Raw genomic sequence first — 19,573 nt, 5'->3', positions numbered from 1 at the left:
ACAAAGTGACCAAGAGTCACATTAGAGCTTTGTTTCTGCACCAGTGACAGTAGCATTCCGCTTGTGAAAAGTCTGTCTGTTAATTTAGAGTCAAATCCTGTCCTTAGGGACATCCAAAGTTCAGATAAGTGAGGATCCAGCTTGTGTGGAAGGAATCCCTCTTCCGTGGCCATGGAACTGTTCCACAGGTACTATTCTACTGGAGTCTCAGAATCCTATGGACTCCAGGGGTGCTGCTAGAGAGAGAAACATTAGCTGTCCAGTTTTCTGTGTTATCTCCCCTATTCCTGCTTCAGGCTAACAGTTCACTGTAGCTTCACTCCCCTCACTTTTGGTCTATCTTATTCATTTAGATTTTACACTCTTGGGGATGGGGACAGTTTCTATGTGTTGGCGCAGTGCCTAGCAGAATGGGACCCCAATCTCCTTGAGGCCTCTACAAGCGACTGTAAAATCCAAGATAGCCAGGTTTGATGATGATGGTTATGTAAAAAACTGCTCAGATATTTTTGTTCTGCAGGAGAAATTCCTACAAAAGCTCAAATACAAATTACTCTGTAAAAGTCAGTTTCTCATATTAGGCACATTGGCAACGAAAGCCAAAAAGGCACCATTATTATAGATTAAAGACATAAATTTATGTTTATGGATATGTGCAGTCAGCTCTTCTAAAGATGCTGCCTAATCATTTCAAGCATGGAGCAATAGTGACACCCAGTGACCAGATGTATAATTCTTCATGGACCTTGTATTTCTCAACCACATTTAATCTTAGAGTGTCTTTGACAGGTAATTTACATTTCTGTGCACATTGTCTCAACAAAAGCTTTCAGGTGAGCAAGCTTTAATTTTAAAGCTTTGTCTGTTTTAAAACCAAGAATATGCATGGAGTTTTAGTGTTTGCAAAGGACAAAGTAATAAAGTCAATGTATATCTTGAATATTCAATTCCTACCATCTACAACTGCCCCCTTCCCTCCCCGCCCCCGATTTTAGGAATCAAAAACTGGGATATTGACACTTGAGCTGCTGAGGCTTTGAGGACTGATGGAAAAACAATATTGAAGACATGACCTATGCTTGCATTTCTAATGCACCTATCTCTGAAGTATTCACTGAACGTGTCAACCATAGGCATCTTATTAGTGTGGCTAACAAACAACAGGCTGTATTACATGCTGTTAATTTGCCACTATATGCAAAGTATTTCCGAAGTGCAATTAACTTTTGCTTTTTTTTTTTTTTCTCCTCTGCAATAGGTCTCGATTGTTTCAGTTCAAAGAACCTTGCGCTGCAAGCACAGAAAAAGCTCCTGAGTAAAATGGCTACCAAAACTATGGCTAACATGCTCATCGACGACACAAGCAGCGAAATATTTGATGAGTTATATAAAGTCACTCGAGAACATACTAGGAACAAGAAGGAAGCTCACAAAATTATGAAGGACTTGATTAAAGTGGCAATAAAAATTGGGATCCTCTACCGAAACAATCAATTCAACCAAGAGGAGCTGGAAATCGTAGACAAATTCAGAAAGAAGCTGAATCAGACAGCCATGACAATTGTCAGTTTTTACGAGGTAGAATACACCTTTGATAGAAATGTTCTCTCAGAACTTCTGAATGAATGTAAAGACCTGCTGCATGAACTGGTAGAGCGACATCTGACACCCAGGTCCCACGGGCGTATCAACCATGTCTTCCATCACTTTGCGGATGTGGAATTCCTCACTGCCCTGTATAGCCTTGATGGGGATTGCCGACCGTACCTCAAAAAGATCTGTGATGGAATCAACAAACTACTTGATGAGAAAGTCCTTTGAAACTTTGCCTTTTACAAAACACAAAAACTCATTCCTAGAGCTGCAGCAAACTGGCCATACTTGGTGAGTTGTGGCAAAGCTTGTGAGCTTCCTTCCTACCATCCCCCTATTACATGGACTTCATCAGAAACCAGCATGTGCTCACTTGGCTTATTATGAACAAAAAACCAAACCAGAAAGCTACAAATTGTAATTCGCAGTTCACAGGGATTTCAGCCTTTTCAAAGGAGGGGAGTCAATGGGGCTGCTGATGCTTATTATTCAGAACAAGATCACAGCACATCCTAACCTCAGTATCTGTGTTGGGGTCTTATTGTGTGAAAATGAACCTAAACGCAAGACATGTGGCAGCGTCAAAGATAGAAGGGAAAAGGCAGAAAGGGTGTTGCATGGAATTGACCCCCAAACTGTTCTTGTATATGTTTTTATTATTCCTAAAAAAGATCTCCAAGGCTTAGATGGAAAATGCAGTTCTTATGGGCACAAGTTCTCTCCTTTCAATAGTGTCAGGAACCGATATGAGAGCACACCTCCAATTTTGCAGGTGGTTAAGACCATACTGGAGAGCAGAACTTTATAAAAGGGGGAGAAGTGAGACGAGTAGAGAAGCTTCTTTAAGAAGCATGTTCCCACTGGAGATTTTTGCTTTGCATCTGAGACTGTAAGTGAGAAACTTTTATTTTGATTCTGAAAAATAGCTTAGTGACTCTAAAGTCAAACATAATGAAGAAACTAAATAATGAAGTACAACATTGGCTTCAATAATAACATGGGTCCCACACCGTGACATCAAATAGGCTTAGATTAGAGGGCCATGCTACTTCCTCTGCAATTACTGTTTTCACTTCCAGAGCATAGATTTCCTGCTGAAGAACACCATGATATAAAGAGCGGAACACCTGACAGGAATAGTGATATTATTGGATCAATGAAGCCATCATCTGTCCCTTCCTTCTTCACTGAAACACCATTTCCACCTGCAAATAGCAAAAGCTCTCAAAAGACAATATTCAATGTATGGAACAACTTTTCAGCCTTGGCTTAGTGTATGTCCATTCTTAATTAATTGTGTTTATAGTCAAATAGTGAAGTGTGGCAAACAGGGGGGCCCAAGCTGGTATTTTCACAGTGCCATTTAAGTAGAGAACATACACAGCTCTATAACTAGGGCTTGTTAACATGGGAAAGTTATGAGCAACACCAAGAACCTATTGCATCTTATGCTGATACACATTAAAAAAAGCCACCCGAACAAACACACCAACACCTATTACAGAACAAGGATGAACTAAAGAACTTGCAGAAAAGTTACAGTGGTTGCAACAGCACAACTGTCCTGGCGAAAATCCAGATTTTATAATCCCTAGTCCAGAGCATCACAAAAGAAAACAGCACGGTCTAGTGCTTAAAACTACCAACTCAAGCTCTGCCACTGATGTCAAAGATTACAGACATGTCACTTAGCTTCTCTGTGTCGCAACCCGTAAAATTTCCCCTTTATAAATTGCTCTGAAATTATTGGATAAAAACCCCCACACTATACAAGAGTTTAGCATTGCTATTAGGAAACTAAGGGCTTGGATACACTTGCAAGTTAGAGCGCATTAAAGCAGCCCCTGGCGCCCTAACTCACGACCCATCCACACTGGCAAGGCATTAGAGCACCTGGACTCTGCAGCTGGAGCGCTCCTGGTAATCCACCTCCACGAGAAGCATAACACTTGCTGCGCCTCGGCTGAAATGCCCCAGCATCAGTGTGAACGAGGTGTTGCATTACTGCACTCTGATCAGCCTCTGGAAACGTCCCATAATCTCCTTAGGTCAAGTGGCCACTCTTGTCATTGTTTTGGAACTGGCTGCAGGAATGTGGATATGCCCTTTCAAAGCTCTGTTTCTGACAGCCGGCTGCTTATCTGCTCCGGGACAAAGCAACCATTAGTGTGGAATGTTGCTTGCTGGGGGGGGCGGCAGGGGGAGAGGGGTCTGCTGCTGTCTGAACTTACAAGACAGCATGCTGACACGCTCTCAGCCCCCAAAAACGCACTCTCTTTGTGGCTACGCCAGTGTGCTTGAATCTGACAGTGTGGACACATTGCAGCGCTTTCCCTACTGCACTCTCCGAGGGCTGGTTTAACTCACAGCGCCCTACATCTGCAAGTGTAGCCAGGCCCTAAGACTGAGGAAATCCTGGTACCAAACGAAATGTTGGCAGAGAATTATATTGCTCGTTATTGAACTGAGGTGACTTTTCTCTTTTAGAGGCAGAGGGAAAATGCATTACCAATTCATCTGAAAGCCAACTTTGTTGTGCTAAAATCTCCAAAAGTGAAATTATTAATTAATTTCAACCTTTACATTGCACCCATTAATCTATAGGCACTATCTGCAATAGAGCAGAGCACGACAGAAAGAGTAGGCTCTATGATAGGACATTTTTGTACCTCAAGGCCTCCTAGAAGCAAGTGGTCACTCTAAGAAAACAAGTTGGTCTACTCAACATAGGTGGGTGAGAAAGAGCTTTCTTGTACTGCGTATATTTGAGAGTTCCCAACTCAAGATATTTTCCCAACTCAAATCAGGGCAAAAAGTCAAATTTCAAAAACATCCCAGGGGGGAGGAGGGGAGAGCGGATTTTTGTTTTGAGTCAATCCAAATGTTTCATTTCAGTAATTTTGACTTTTTTTTTTTAATTTAAATAAAAGCCTTTTTGAGGCTCATTAACTTAAATTTCAAAACAAAAAGTAGTTTTGAGCCAGCTAAATCAGAATTTTTCACTTCAAATATTTTTCTCAACATTTTTTCAAGGTGGGAAATTCATTGAACTTGACCCTGTTCTGTGAAAACTTTGGTTTGGCAAATCAGCATTTTCTATAGGTCAAGCATTTTAGCTCCTTATAACTAGCGGACATAGACCTCTATCACTAAGTGCAATAACATATCCGCCAACAGCAGGTATGTACAGTTAGCCAAAATATCTATTAAGTTACACAGGGCTAGATCATGGAGTCGTCAAGTCCCACCAGCTAAAGCTGGCAGAGTTCATTTCCCCATCTGTGCTGCCTTGATTGCAGCACAGATACGTTGGTGTCAGGTTGGAGCCACAGAGGCTGCTCCCTGTCCCATGCCATGGCCTTTTGATATGAATAATTTGCGCAGAGTAAGAGGCATCTTATATTCCCGTACTTCCCTGGACAAGTGCATGCTGCAGGTCAAGATCTGGCCCTTAAAACATGGTACTTAGGAGGGAACCCACTAAAAAGAAAATCTACAGCAGCATCAAATGTTATTGTGTCTTGAGGCACTAACCTTTCCCCGTTTTGAAATTCTGTGAATTTTATAGCAACACCCTTGACTTACAGATACAGCAGATTTATAGTACATTTAAAACTCTGCCCCCACCATTGTGTTCATCCACTCCCACAGCTCTAAAGATACTTCGGTTTGAGACAGTACCTCCTTTTAGATGACATGCGAGTGACAGATAACCTTGAAGACAACACAGATGTCAAATACTGTGCCAAAGGGTGTATTACAATAATTAGATGCATATTTTTAAAACTCATGAAAAATTATGCATTTGAAAGCTATTTCGTTACCTAAGCAATGCTTACAGAGCAGATCACTGATCTCATCAGTATTACAGAGAGTTGTTTTCACATGTAAACATTATTCAAAATACTATAGTAACACAGACTTCAGAACATTTTCTTGTACTTCTGTCTTTTCTCCCCCACAAAACAAATATGTCATATGCATTGCAACAACAATCCCATGTTTCCTTTATATAGTGCAATTGTCCTTAGACAGCTGGATACCCAGCTACCTGATTCTGATACTAAAGGGGTACAGTTGCACATGTACAATCAGAAGTGTTCTTTTCATCTCATCTTCGAAGAGTGTATTTCAAATGCACAGGAAAAAAAGCCATTTAAAATGGCAGCACCGTAGGCCGCTTGTGTTGGAGCGATTTTCCACCCATTTCCCTTGAATCCATGAAGCTTCTGTTCAATAGCAACTTATGTGGACTGCCCTTCTGTGGCATAATACAAAGATAAAATCTGGGCAGAAGGACTTGCAAGATTTGCCTTAAGTGGTAAAAACGTAGGCATTCACCAGAACCATATTTAATAATCTACATTTACATACAATATTGGCCAAAATCTGCCCCAAAGCACTACTTATCAAACTGATGGGGGGTGGGGTTTTTTTGAGAGTATATAATACATCCAACACAAATCCTAGTGCACAGAGCATATCAAATTTCAGAGGGTGTTTTTATTTTGTTTTGGAGCAAGCTAAGTGCATGTAAGATTTAAAAAAAAAAAAAAAACAAAGCCAGAATAAAGCTACCATTCAAGAACGAAGACAGTTGAAAGAAAAACGATACTCTGTATGTGGTTTCTTTTTATGTCTTGCATATATCAGTATTCAGAGTCTGGTATTTTAGAAAACAGCCAAATGTCTGTCATTTTATTTATAAATTTCAGTAGCCTTAAGGTGGAGGAAAAAATGTTTTCAAGTATTTCTGATACTTGTATATCCTGTATATTCATTGTTTACTTTTATACTGGTGGCTTGGTATGTAATAATATTGGCAATGTTCAAGTCACCCATAAAGTATATGATGTATTATCGTAATGTTTGTGGATTAAATGATTTGTGATTACTGTATTTTTGGTTTCCTTTAGTTTTCATTTTGCTACCTTGTGATGGGGTGCTCTACTCACCACTAGGATGGTGTCTCCTCCTGACCGTTCTGGGAATTAGCCTTGCGGGCAATGCCCCTTCCCACAGTTGCATGCCGTCTCTCCATCCTTCTCTCTCGGACCGTAACCTCTCTCTCGCTCCGGGAGCTGCCTCTTCTTGACTCGGCCCTCTGGCCAGGTCACTAAATATGTTTTCCCCTTTCGGGGTATCAAAGTCTTTCAAAGTCTCTCTCCACACTAGCATTCTCAGGCAGTCTTCCCATTCACTACCCCTTGGTGCCACTCCCACAGTGGCTGGAAGGGGAACCCAGGCCCGCCCTTTACTCCAGGTTCTGGCTCAGGGACCCTCTAGTCAGCAGTCAAGGTCTGTTCCCTCCTGCCTTTCCCTGAGCCCTTTCTGAGAGGGGGGAATGCCAGAAAAAAGGAGTTTGCCAACCTCTCAACCCCTTCCTCCCATCCAGGGAACAACCAGTGGTGCTGGAACATTTTTAATAGTGGGGGTGCTGAAAACCAGCCCCCTTACCTCCCGAACTGAGGCTGGGACCCCAGGCACACGGGGCTGGCAGCCAGCACCTTTTCACTCCTACTTCCCGCACCTATGGGAGTAACTGTGAGCTACCTGCCTCTGCAGCTTCCAAACACTCCTGCCTTCTCACAAAGGGTCACTGCAAACTTTCCCTCTGCTTCCAATTTCCTGTCCTTACAAACCCAGCCCAGCTAGTTCCTCCACAGCTGGGCTCCCTCACTCAGTGGATTAATTGGCCCCCTGATTGCCTTCAGCTGTGGTCTGTGAGGTTAATTAGCCCCCTTCTCAGTCTGTATTAACCATTCAGGGCAAGTGTGGTGTGAACAAACCCATCACCTGTATAATTATCAAATGAAGTTCATAGGTGAATTCAGAACTTTTAGTATCAGTTGCTACTTTAGATCAAACAATGATTATTAAATCATAAGAGGTCATCAGCTTTAAGTGTCTATGCAATTGCAACCAATGCTACCATGCATAGGAATTTAGCACTCAGTAAATGTAAAATACATTGAAAAACTACATTAAAAGAACATTATTAGGGTTCCAAAGCCAAAAGTGAGGAAATGCCAGAATTAAGGCTGTCTGCACAACCTTAATTTGGCCCCATTGTACATATGAATTAGGATAGACTAATTATATGATCACATACTATTTTTCCCCCCACAGGACCCCTGCCTCATTCAATGCACAGGCTGAACAGTGCTCACATAATGAGCAGCTATTCAATATTTTGTTTTCTCCCCATCATTCAGTGTGGCCACAAGCCTTAGCTGCTGTATTCTATTCAAATACTGTTCTGTGGGCAGAAGTGTTCGTTTCCTCAGGGGGGTTTCTGTGGCACTCTATTGTTTCTGAATGCTTCACGAACATTCATGAATTTATTTTCACAACATCCCTGTGAAAGGAGCATTTATCACAGAGGTGGTCTGGCTCCTCCTGCTGGAGAATTGCCATGCTGCTGTGAGGGGATCCAAATGCAGAGTCCCCTGTGTACAGAGCTAGCTGATTTTTTTTTTTTTTTTTTTTTTTAAGGATACAGGTTTTATTTTTCAGTTCAGTCAAACGATCACAATCCTGTATAATATTAAACCCCCGTTTTGATGACGATTCCATGTTGATCTTAGAAAGGCTACCACTGCAATGTAAAATTATTACAATAATTGTGGATCATTCTAAAATGAAGTGAACCGAATTCCACGAAGAGGCAAGATGTTTCCTTAAATTAAATATTAAGGTGGTTTGGTTTACTTTGAGGCCATTCTCTTACACTCTAACTTCTGGACCATTTACATGTGTCTCCTTTGTGCCTCATATACAGTCAATGGTGAGCAGAGAGATTGAAAGCAGCTTCATCATTCAAGTTCTGTGATCATTCAGTGGCTTCAAAGCACGGCAGCTAGGCAGAGTTTAGGCTCTGTTCCTGGCTTCTAGGCTTGCATTCCACAAGCAGATCTTATGGCTGACACCCCTCTTTGCAGTGAGGACCCTGCAGTACAATTGCCTAGGCCCTGACACTTGTGCTGTCTTCCCCACACTTCCCCGGAGCTCTTGCACGTTCCCCAAAATTCTACCTAAAATGTTGACATCTTTAGGGAAAACCCAGTGTGAGCCAACAGCCTTTGTACAGGATTTTAAAACACCATTGCTCTTTAATAGCGTGGGTGTGGAAGAGCTGACTCCCCTCTGGCACATCCCATCAGGCCTAGGCATGGCATGAGCAGGGAGAATAAACACCATCCAAAGTCAGGGGCTGACTTACCCAGGCCAGACGGGGAAGCGCTGAGCCAAAGCTGAGGAGGTGCCTTTCCACACATCTTTCTGGACTTACCGTCCCAGTCTTCCCCCAGCCCTAGTATCCATACCCAGTCTCTTTACCCAGCCAGTCCCAGTTGCCTCCGGGCTCCTTGGCCAATCTCTCTCATCCCCCCCACCTCAGCCTCCAGTGCCCCTCATTCTCCCATTTCCTGTGTCCACTGACTGAGTACCAATCTCCCTCCCCAGGCTCCTTGTCCAATCTCAGTGTCCCACCCCCAGCTTCTTGTTCAAATTCTCCCCACACACTCCAGCCCTGTGTCCCCTCCCCCTTCCCCGTGTCCTTCTCCTTCCCAGTCTCCCCTTTGACTCATCTGACCTCAGTTTTCCCTCCACTCTCTAACTCCCAGTCTCCTCACCCTACACACTTCCCTCCCCAGCTCCCATTCTCCTTGCCCAGACAGACCCAGTCCCCCCCCAGCTCCGAGTTTCCCCTTTACCCCAACACCTAGTTTTCCTCTCCCCCTCCATGCCTGTCTCCAGTCCCAGTTTCGGTTTCCATTTCTCCCTCCCCACTCAAAGCTGCTACTCTGAAACCACTCAAAGTTCTGACTCTCATCCCCTCCACATTCACAGCAGACCTCTTCCTCCTCCGCACTCCTTAGGCCCATCAGGTGATATGCTCTCAGTTTAATTGCAGCTGAAAGTAGCTCAGAACTGCAATTGCAGGGAAAGTCCTGCTCAGTTCCAGGCTTGAGTATGCTCAGTGCAGACAGAATCTTTGGGAAATTTAGCTGCTAAAATCCAAGAGGCATGTGCAAACTGCAATATTTCCAAGCCAAATTTGGGCTTTTGGGGGAGGGGTGTCAAAAGGCACATCCCTGACACAAACTCAGGCTCCCTGACAAATTTCAAGTCCCTGCTCCAACACTAAGGTGGACTAGAGCATTTCAAAGAAAAGGATTGCCAGAATTTTTTTTAACATGGACAAAACACAGAATTTTTCCCTAGTCTCATTCTCAAACATCTGAATCATTTTGGCTGAAATTTTCCAAAGCTTTCAGCCTTAGGCAGACTCAGCACGGAAAATTTCAGCCCAGATGATTGAAGTTTGGCAAAGTTATAAGCAACTAAAAAGAAGTGTCACACACCATTTACCAGCCCTGCTTATAATAAACCACTTTCAGCCTGGTATAGAAGGCAGAAGATTAAACACCATATTCTTCACTTCATTCTTGTTTAAATTAACTTGTGTCAAATATTTTTAAGTATGTAATAGTAATATTAAAGAATATGAGTATGATTCAATACATCCTGAGAAGATGGCTAGTGGCATTCATTATGCAGTCTATTTATTAAACAATATGAAGCACAATAAATAGTACTGAGTATATGCTGTCTTACTTATTGCAAATATGTTGTAGAATAGTGTATAAGTGATGGATTCAAAATGGAGTTGGAAGCTACACTACAATAGCCTCATTTCAGCAATAACATTGCAAAAGAAAGTCTTACAATAGATGGTAGAAGTAGGTTTATTTCCCCGTCCCTATGTAGAATGTCAGATAAGTAACAGTGTCAAAAAGAGAGAGACACACACATACACTGAGAAAGGACTGTCAAGTTGTTTTAGGCCAAAAAGAGGTCTAAAAATGGTGTGTCAAACATTTTCAAGGAAAGCAGCAACGTAATATCTGGATGCTATATACAACCATCAAAATGACTACTGTCCATTAAACAGAACAAGTCTCTGCTCCTGCCCAAATTATGGGATGAGCAGGAATAGAGACTTATGGGAAGGGATATAATGTGATTGCAATAGGGCAGTTTTAATTCATATTTAGAAATACAATAGATATGATGGATGTTCCTATTTAGATGTCCCGTTGAAAATATTTTCAGAATATCTGAGAAAAAAATGACAACTAAAAAAGATAAAATGTGGATTGTGAGAGCAAAAGCAGTACTGCAAATGCAGACAGAAGGAACAGGTTTTTTCCCCCAACAGCCTCTTCTCTTTCAAAGTAGCAACTATCAGCACCAAAAAAGGATGAATTACTACATAGTGGCAAGTACACAAAAATAGACGTTTTAGGGCAGGCCTACACTTAAAACACTGCAGCTGCACCACCGTAGCACTTCCGTGAAGACACTATTAGGCCAACGGGAGACCTTCTCCCACTGGCATAGTTAATCCACCTCCATGAGAGGTGGTAGCTATGTCGACGGGAGAAGCCCTCCCCACCAATGTAGTGCTGTTTACATTGGCGTTAGGTCAGTATAACTGCATTGCTGAACGGTGTGGATTTTTCATATCCCCAAATGATGTAACTCTACTGATGTAGATCTGGCCTTAGAATGCTCTTGTGAGGTCTGGCTATCTTTTTCTTTAACTCCATTACAACATGGGCACTTTGGAAGAACTGGTTAATTCTGAATGTCAGATGGAAAATAACCATTGACTTTGCTAAACATTGTAAAATATCTGTCCTCTTTAGAAAACCATTCAACTTCTCCCATCTCTAACTCAGTTCTATTTACCTGGGACAATTAAAGTATTATTCAATGCCCTCTGATGTACACTGTATATAAAATCCAATTTGCAAAGATTTCAGTGTCTTTGTTTCTGTAGCAACCTGCAAAAAATGTCAAAGAGCCCTTAGTTCACAATAAAACACCAAAAGGAAGTTGTGTCATCCTGGTTCAGTCAGACTAGGAGTTAAAATCCTACACTTCAATAATTACATTTTCTCTAACTCCAATGTAGCTGTAAAAGCAAGCCTGTGACAATTCTTCAAGCATAAGTGCTAAATGCAGACACAACACTGGGGTTTTACACAAGTTATAAGACACAGAAAAATTTGCCAATTTTAAATTAAGTCATGGTAGCAATTCCTGACCTCCAGGTAAAGTCTCAATCAGATCTATTCATCCTTATGAATCTGTGTTCCAGTAGATTCTTAGGAAGAGTAAACCCTGCACGTAGCTTGTGGGATTTTTAGAAATAATTTGTACTATGCAAACTAATAAACCAATAAACTACAAGGAAAATGTCAAATGCAGTTGTGCACATAAATGCAGAATCACACAAGAAAAAGTACAGTGTATAAGTGTGTGAGCTTTAAATACAGCCACATTAGAATATGGCTAGTCTTGTAAATGGTGGTTAACACATAATTAGGCCTCAGTTTGACACACGTCTCCTGCCCCCTGGTTTTAACTCACAGAAGCTGACAACACAAATGTGTGCAGCAGGGAGTTACAGAACTGATCCGAGGAAGAGAGTTCATGGGAATGATTCTCCTATCCTGTACACTCTAATGCCATCTATCTTTCTCTTGCTTTGCCTTCACATGAGACTACACAGCCTGCAGTAGCTTTATAGCTGCATTAATGCTCTCTTCATGGACACAAGAAAGAAGATGGATGGGTCCCAGATGCATCCCACTGACTGCAAATCTTAGTTTTGGGAGAGTGACAGGTGGGAAGAAAGGGGAATTAGCAGAAATAAAGGGAAATCCTGTGCCCAATCAGAGAGAGATGAATTTCACCTTACAATTATTTTATCTTCTGTCTGTCCTCACAATGTGGTTTCCTTCCTTCCACAGGGCATGGTGGCAGCTTCAGAATTGTCTATCAGATTATTAAGCACAGGACAGACTGTTCTGTCACAGAATTGCCCATAAATTCTAAACTTGCAGTAACTCTAGGATATTGCTAAAACACCAAAGACATTTTTAAAAATAGGGGTTACTTACTAGTAACTGCTGTTCTTCAGCACAGCACCTTCAGCATTGAGCTGCAGAACTATGTAAAAATGCTGTATCTGCTGGGAGTGCAGGAATGCCCTTGTACTTGGATAAAGTCATCTGCTCAATCGAAATGTGGGAATACACTCCTCCCACACATCAGTTCCTTCTCCCTAGCCCTCAGAGTCCTGAAACACAAACCACTATGAGGCACAAAAGAAGGCAGGTGGGTAGTTTGAAGGCACAGAGGCAATTTTTGAGGAACAGTTACTCGTAAGCCTCAGGGAATTCCCACTTGTGGGAGATTAGCAAGCGGGCCCTGAAGAGGACAGTGGGTGAGGTGTTCTAGGCAGAAATGGATTGTAGCACTACCTTACCAAAACAAGTATTTCTAAGGCTAGCTAATTAGCCTGCAGACATGAGAGACAGTTCCGTTTAGCTCTCTGCATTGGAGGCAAAAGAAAGAGGTGCGCTCCCTTATACAGAAGTGATTACATCATCTTAACAGAGACACTCCTGGCACCCCCCAGTGGACACTGCTTTTTTATATAGTTCTATACCTCAATTCTAGAGGCTGGCTTTCATACATGGGAATACACAGAAGCCCTTGAAGAAGAATCAGACATTTAATATAGAGACTGAACGATGTCTGTGGTTTGCACTACCTAATTAAAAAAAAATCAGAGGGTAGAACAGATTAATGTCTACATCCTTTTAAAAGTAGAGAACTTTAACTGGTAAGGCAAAATTTCCTTTGTCTTATAAAGGCTCAGGTCTCCGTATCTCAGAGCTGGGACCATAGTGAATTAATCAGTACAAAACATGAGTAACAAAGGTGGGCAATTTAAAACTGGAATTATATAATTCTTATATTATTTTGTAGAGCCTCTTTTAAGTGCTATACAAAAGACAAAATAAAATAAGAACAGTAATTATTTTCCCCGACAGCACTGATGTGGTTGCCAGGTGAGAACTGAGAAGCCTGCAATACCTCTTAAAAGGTTTTCATTATAAAGATTAGAGTAAGGATAATATAAATTGTTGTAGAATTACCTAAATAAACCAGCTATGCCCATCTCACCACCACCCTCCATTTTACAGATCAGGAAATTGATGCAGAGAGGTGCAACTGACTTGCTCCAGAACAGATGCATTCAGGGCTAGATTTGGAGCCCCAGAATTCCCAGTTCCTGCTCCAAACTCTAGCAGCAATGTACCATATGAACAGCATGCTCAAAGCAGACAGCCCCTTCCCTAAAGAGAGGTAGACAGGGGAGTACAAGGATACATATCCACAAGACAGGCTGTGAACACAGCATACCAGTAGCCTAAGAATTGTCAAGGATTTTTGTAGGCAATAACACCATTGCACTAATCAACTCTAGGAATGATGAAAGCATGCTCAACCACACAGTTTTCCTGTGGTGCCGAGTTCATAATCTGGCTCAATTCCAAAAAGAATATGAAGAAGCCATGGGATACAAAATGCTGCTGAAATAATAGACTCAAAGATAGTGTGACATCTACCCTTCGTATACCTGAAGCTAGAATACGTGTCATTACTAATTGCCACGGTGAGCAAACTTAGTGAAATACATATGTTACATTCTTTGTCACTATTTTGTTGCACTGAGAAACAATAATCGAAATGGGGGCTAGTACTCTGTCATTCAACAAAAAACAGGCACGTCTGTCCCTGCTTGCTAACACATCTCATTTAAGTTTTATGTACACAATGCTTGCCAGTATAGACAAAGCATTTTTCTGTCTTTTATTTAATCTCTTGGCAGTGGGAGTCTGGACCTGCAGCCATTAAATTACAAATCATCTATGTTGGGGAACAATTCTTCAATAATATTAAATGCCATTATTCTAATAGTACCACTGTTAAGGTACACAGCACCAAAGACACATGCCCAGTTAAAACAGCTGTAAAACTGGGCTGGAGATTTTATTAGATGCACATTATTAAATTACAGAAAAGTGTAAACACAAAGAGATTAACACAATAGTTTTGGTGGACGATCTAAAAATAAAGGCTGTACCTCGGGTACAAGCGAGCAAACCCCTGTATGTTACAGCAACATAAGACCCTTGATTGTTTTCTCAGAATCTGCATATTTACAGCTCAAAGTGCATTAACTATATGGTTACGTTAAACAAACCAAGGTGGAAAAAATTAAGGATAAAGAGGAGCATCACACCTACAAGTAAACAGAAGGCATTACTGGTTTGTTTCATATCAGGAGAGACTTAACATCCCATTAAAGAAATGGTGAAAAATGCATAGGCTAGAACAGATATTTCTGTAATTTTTTATAATACGCTGAAATCCAATTATAGCACCCAACTTGATTTACATTCTGTACTAGCAGGGAAATTAAAATAAGCTTTCATTCATACAAATTGTCCCAGAGCATTAAATATACATTATTTAATGCATGCAGAATGTTTAATATATTTACAGACTTAGTGCATTTTAATAAATCCCTCAATTAGAGGGTTTTGTAATAGCAGTGACCAAAAGATCTTTTCTTATGTCATAGTACCTGTGGTAATATAAGACAATTGGCTTAATCTCTAAAAGAAGTTATTAAAACAATCTTTGTGATCACTGGTGTATCAAAATTACATTCTTTATATGATTTTATGAACATTTAACAAAATGACGCAAAATAAAAATAATTAATACTTTTCTTTCCTTAAACACTGATGTTTGCCAGATGAAAACTGAGAATATTAAGATATCTCCTAAGGTTTTCCTTTTCAATATAAAAAATAGCATAAGGATAATGCCAATTGATGTAGAATTCCATTTCCTTTGTATGCCACACTTGCAAGCATTGTTTGCACAAATGTCAATTCTTCTAAATTTAAAGAAAAATAGCTACTTGTGAATTACTGTAAAGTTGTGCGAAACAGTGATGTGTTTCATTTGCTGTCTAAATAAATGCAGATCACAGGATTCCAATGCGTAGATGCTGGGTTTTGGGAATGGTAGTGACACAGAAGGGGAGAAACAATTCACACACACACAGCATGCATGCTAGGCTGATTAGATCTATTAAGCCTTATGGCTTGTCGACACAAAGCAGCAATGTACTCTATGTGGGTGTGATTTCGAAAGCTCACTAACACATTGTGTATTAGTTGGTCCGTGTAGACCAGGGATCTCAAACTCAAATCACCATGAGGGCCACATGAGGATGAGAACATTGGCCCGAGGTCACTGAAACCTTTTCATACAACGATACAAAAGTATAGTCAAACATAAAAAAAAATGAAGAGTAATATAGTGTGCTATTAAAAGTCAATGTATTAACTTTTTTCAAAACTGTAATATGAAGAGGGGCTTTAATAAAATATAAATACTCAGTAATTCATCTCACTCAAACGACAAAGCACGCATTTACTTTCAGAATTACTTTGGTTAAAGCCTTCCCTCTGTCCCCTGCCCCGCCCTCACTCCACCCCCTTCCATAAGGCCCCGCCTCTTCCCACCCCCATTCCAACCCCTTCCACAAAGTCCCCGCCCCAACTCCACTCCCTCCCTGCCCCTGTTCCAACCCTTTCCCCAAATCCCCACTCCGGCCCTGCCACATCCCCGCTCCTCCCCACTTCTTCCTGGAAACTCCTAAGCACTGCCAAACAGTTGTTTGACAGTGGGAAGCGCTGGGAAGTAGGTGGAGTGGTGATGCAGCATGCTCGGGGTGGGGGCAGGAGAGCTTGGCTGCCGGTGGAGTCGGCACCCACAGCAGGCCGCAGGAAATAACTCTGGCCCATGGGCCATGTTTTTGAGACCCCTGGTGTAGACCCTGCCAGTGCACACTGAAAGTTCCCTAATGCACTTCAATATACAGCACTAGAGTAAAACGCACTTGGGAACTTTTAGTGCGTACCAGCAGTGTCTACCTGGACCAGTTAGTGCACCTTAGAAATCACACCCCCATAATGCACATTGCTGCTCTGTGTAAACAAGCCTTTAGAAACATTCATAACAACACAATTACATCCAAACCATGTATAAGCAGTAATTTACAAAGACTGATAACCAATCAATACTGTAGATAATTAGCATTATAAAAGAAAATTCAAAGTAAATTCAAATATTTCAGTCCAAATTAAATACACAGCACCTTCAATACTTTCACACAGCTATGATAAATCCAGGCTTAATATTTTCCTCTTCTATACTTTTGAAAAATATCTTTGGGACATGCACAGTTCTTTTGATGAGTGTTACAGACTTCTACCAAAGGCAAGTGAAGAAGAGGAATAAAATGAAAATGACAAGGAGCTGCAGATACCATACACATGACTTGGATAGCAATGGATCTCCATCCAATTTAGCCATCACCACGCAACTCCCAGTTTTAGACACCTCTCCCATTCTCCAAAGACTGTCTGGATGACATGAGTCAAGTCCTTAACTGGTAAACGACCAAAAGATCACGTGCAGTACTTCTGACCATTTAAAGCCAGTGAAACAATTATGAAGCATGCACTTCTATCCTCTGTGGTAAGATAACATACCACGTGCAACAGCCAGTATGGGTCTTGTTTCCAATAGTGCTTAAAATGCAGCTTTAGAAAAAGCTCATAAATGAAGTAAATGGTAATGTTACAGACAAGCATTTGAATCATTTTTACAGTATAAAGCTGACTTCATAGCAGTGATGTTTTCCTTAAAATAATATTTAAGTACTAAGTAGCTGCTCCTAAGAGTAAAGGGTTGCTATATACAAAAATTATGTAATAGAAAATAAATACTTTCAATCATCTACAATAAACTAAGAAATATACATTTCATTTAAACAGTTAGCAATACTTCATTGGGTCATCTGTCAGCAACTGTAAAATCCTGAGCACATTTCTGCAGGCACATCGTGGATCATTCTGCTTTCCCGTTAGTCCATATGGCACATGCCAGTTGGGGGGATGAAACCACTCTTGAGTATCGTTTTAACTCATTTTGCTTTGGTAAACATTTGTGTAACCCTGTAAGTCTTTTGTATGCATTTATTTTTACACCAGTATGTTAGAAAAGCAGGCACTGTTGCAATTAAGATTCCTCCATCACCTTTTGACACAGATATAGTAAACTGTCTGGAAGAGCAGAACAAGAGGATCTAAACCACAGTGCCAGTGTCCTTGCATGAGTACGACAATGCAGCAGACAGGGGACTGATGGAAGTAGCCGGCATGCCACTATTCCCTCATTACCTTAAAAACAAACAACAAATAACTTTAAAACTAAAAGAAATAATTGCAATTCATATTAAATATAGTTCAAATTGAAGTGTGCTTTCAAATGTAACATTTTTCTGCCCTCTTCTTCTCTCACACCTGCAGCTCATCCCATGCTTCACCAAACATCATTCCTAATTAGCCCCCGTCACTCCCAATTTCATGCCTTATTTCATACAAACCTTCAAAGCTTGCCTGCCAATTCCTTCACCTCTTTCAAAATACTTCTGAAAACATATCTATTTCGGGAAGCACTTAAGATAAAAATGAGAACATGCCACTCTATTATTTGCCATTGTATTATACCCACTTATACCTTTACACACCAGCCCTCAGCATCTGAGCAGACTTACTAAAGTCAATGGAGCAATGACTGTGTACAGTTACTCACGTGCACAGGTGTTACAGGATCAGAGTCTTAGACTGTAAACTCTTAGGTTGTGCCAAGTAAATAAGTTCCTGCCCCAATGTGCTGTGCAAAACCCTCGGCACTTACAGCACCAAGATATAGAATATAAATGTTAATTCACTCACCAATAATTTCAACAATATGGAGCTTTAATTTCTGCTTCAGGGTGTTCAGAGCTATGGAGAGAGATCCCTGAGAAGGTGACATTTTTAGATTTTGTTTCACATCATTAGAAAAGGACAGCCACAGTCTCCCAAAGTCTTCAGTGGTAATTTTCATTGGTCTGAAAAAAAATTAAACACAAATCTGAGTCTGAATATATCTGATCTCCAAAATAATCTGTATCTGAAACCATTATATAGCAAAGCAAGCAAACTATTTTAAAAATGCACTTGTGGAAACACAAACCTTCCACCCCACCATATGAAGAGCCTGAATTGCTTTTTACAGCCCTCTAAATTAAAAAAAATAATAATTTAACTTAAATCAAACGTTATTGCTGACCAACTTCAGAATAATGCTACTTAAATGTCCAAGTTATAAGCCCCTTAAATAAAGAGTTTACTATGGAAACCTTATAAATGTCACTCTCAAGTACAAAGTCTAATTTAAAAACTTAAATTGGCTGCTTGAACACAAAATGTTACTTCCACTACTTCAGGAATGAAAATATTGAGAGCTGAAAAATAAAGAGCGTGAGCTGTTTTTACTGTAAAAGTGGTCAGTCCTTTCACACAATTTGGGTCCCTGAATTTAAAATAAACTCAGTTTCAAAGATTTACAATTTACTTTCTGCTGAAGCAACGTCTTTATTCTCCTTTCTGTCCAATCAATTTCATTCAACACTCCAAAAGAGTATTTAGTATTTCCAGTGAATGTGTCCAAGTGAAAAAGCATTAGGTAGTCTTAAGGGATTTGTACTTAGCTCTTAAATTGATAATTCAGTGGAAATCAATATTTTGGATAATCTAGGTAATTGAATCCTTTCTAAAGATAATTATTTGGGCAGACACCAAAACTAAGCAGTCAGAGGTATTAACATTCTTTACTATGCAAAACCTTTGTGGCAACATTACTAAGTGCCTTATCTCACCACAAAATACCATATTTTCCATGGTAGCAAATAAGTAGTAGATACTAAAAAAATTGTAAGTGTTAGTACAGAACAAAACAGAGTTAAGCTTTTATAGTGTGGTTTTGAGACAAGTATTTTTTTTATTATTTGAAATAAAAAGCTAAGCTCCAAGGAGAGAAGTTGGGAAGAGGGAGGAGAGAAGAGGAGAAAAAGTTTCATGCCCGAATTACTAATCTCAGTCTTTCTCGTAGGACAATGCAAGGAATTTAGATCATGCCATCTTAA

At 40.5% G+C, this 19,573-nt stretch overlaps 2 protein-coding genes and 1 long non-coding RNA gene across 4 annotated transcripts in view; 1 reads left to right on the top strand and 2 right to left on the bottom strand.

Moving 5' to 3' along the window:
- TNFAIP8L3 (TNF alpha induced protein 8 like 3) overlaps positions 1 to 6,492 on the top strand; it is a 62,426-nt gene extending 55,934 nt beyond the window's left edge. The window contains exon 2 of the mRNA XM_048867422.2: positions 1,259 to 6,492. Within this exon, the coding sequence (XP_048723379.1) occupies positions 1,259 to 1,821 (563 nt within the window). The 3' untranslated portion in view covers positions 1,822 to 6,492. The remainder of the gene's footprint in view (positions 1 to 1,258) is intronic.
- The window catches only part of LOC142073393 (uncharacterized), a 142,492-nt gene extending 126,472 nt beyond the window's left edge, over positions 1 to 16,020 (bottom strand). Inside the window, exon 1 of the long non-coding RNA XR_012670243.1 lies at positions 12,567 to 16,020. This is a non-coding gene — a long non-coding RNA (uncharacterized LOC142073393). The remainder of the gene's footprint in view (positions 1 to 12,566) is intronic.
- Positions 16,021 to 16,616: 596 nt separating this feature from the next.
- The window catches only part of AP4E1 (adaptor related protein complex 4 subunit epsilon 1), a 34,268-nt gene continuing 31,311 nt past the window's right edge, over positions 16,617 to 19,573 (bottom strand). For both annotated transcript variants that reach the window (XM_075133090.1, XM_075133091.1), the window contains 2 exons: positions 18,339 to 18,496; positions 16,617 to 17,780 (listed from right to left, as the gene is read on the bottom strand). In XM_075133090.1, coding sequence (XP_074989191.1) covers positions 17,620 to 17,780; positions 18,339 to 18,496 — 319 coding nt within the window. In that variant the 3' untranslated portion in view covers positions 16,617 to 17,619. The remainder of the gene's footprint in view (positions 17,781 to 18,338; positions 18,497 to 19,573) is intronic.

Source organism: Caretta caretta, chromosome 10 (genome assembly GCF_965140235.1).
Source record: "Caretta caretta isolate rCarCar2 chromosome 10, rCarCar1.hap1, whole genome shotgun sequence".
Lineage (NCBI taxonomy): Eukaryota > Metazoa > Chordata > Testudines > Cheloniidae > Caretta > Caretta caretta.
The sequence above is the reverse complement of the archived record's forward strand: the minus strand, read 5'-3'. Positions and strand labels throughout refer to the sequence as shown.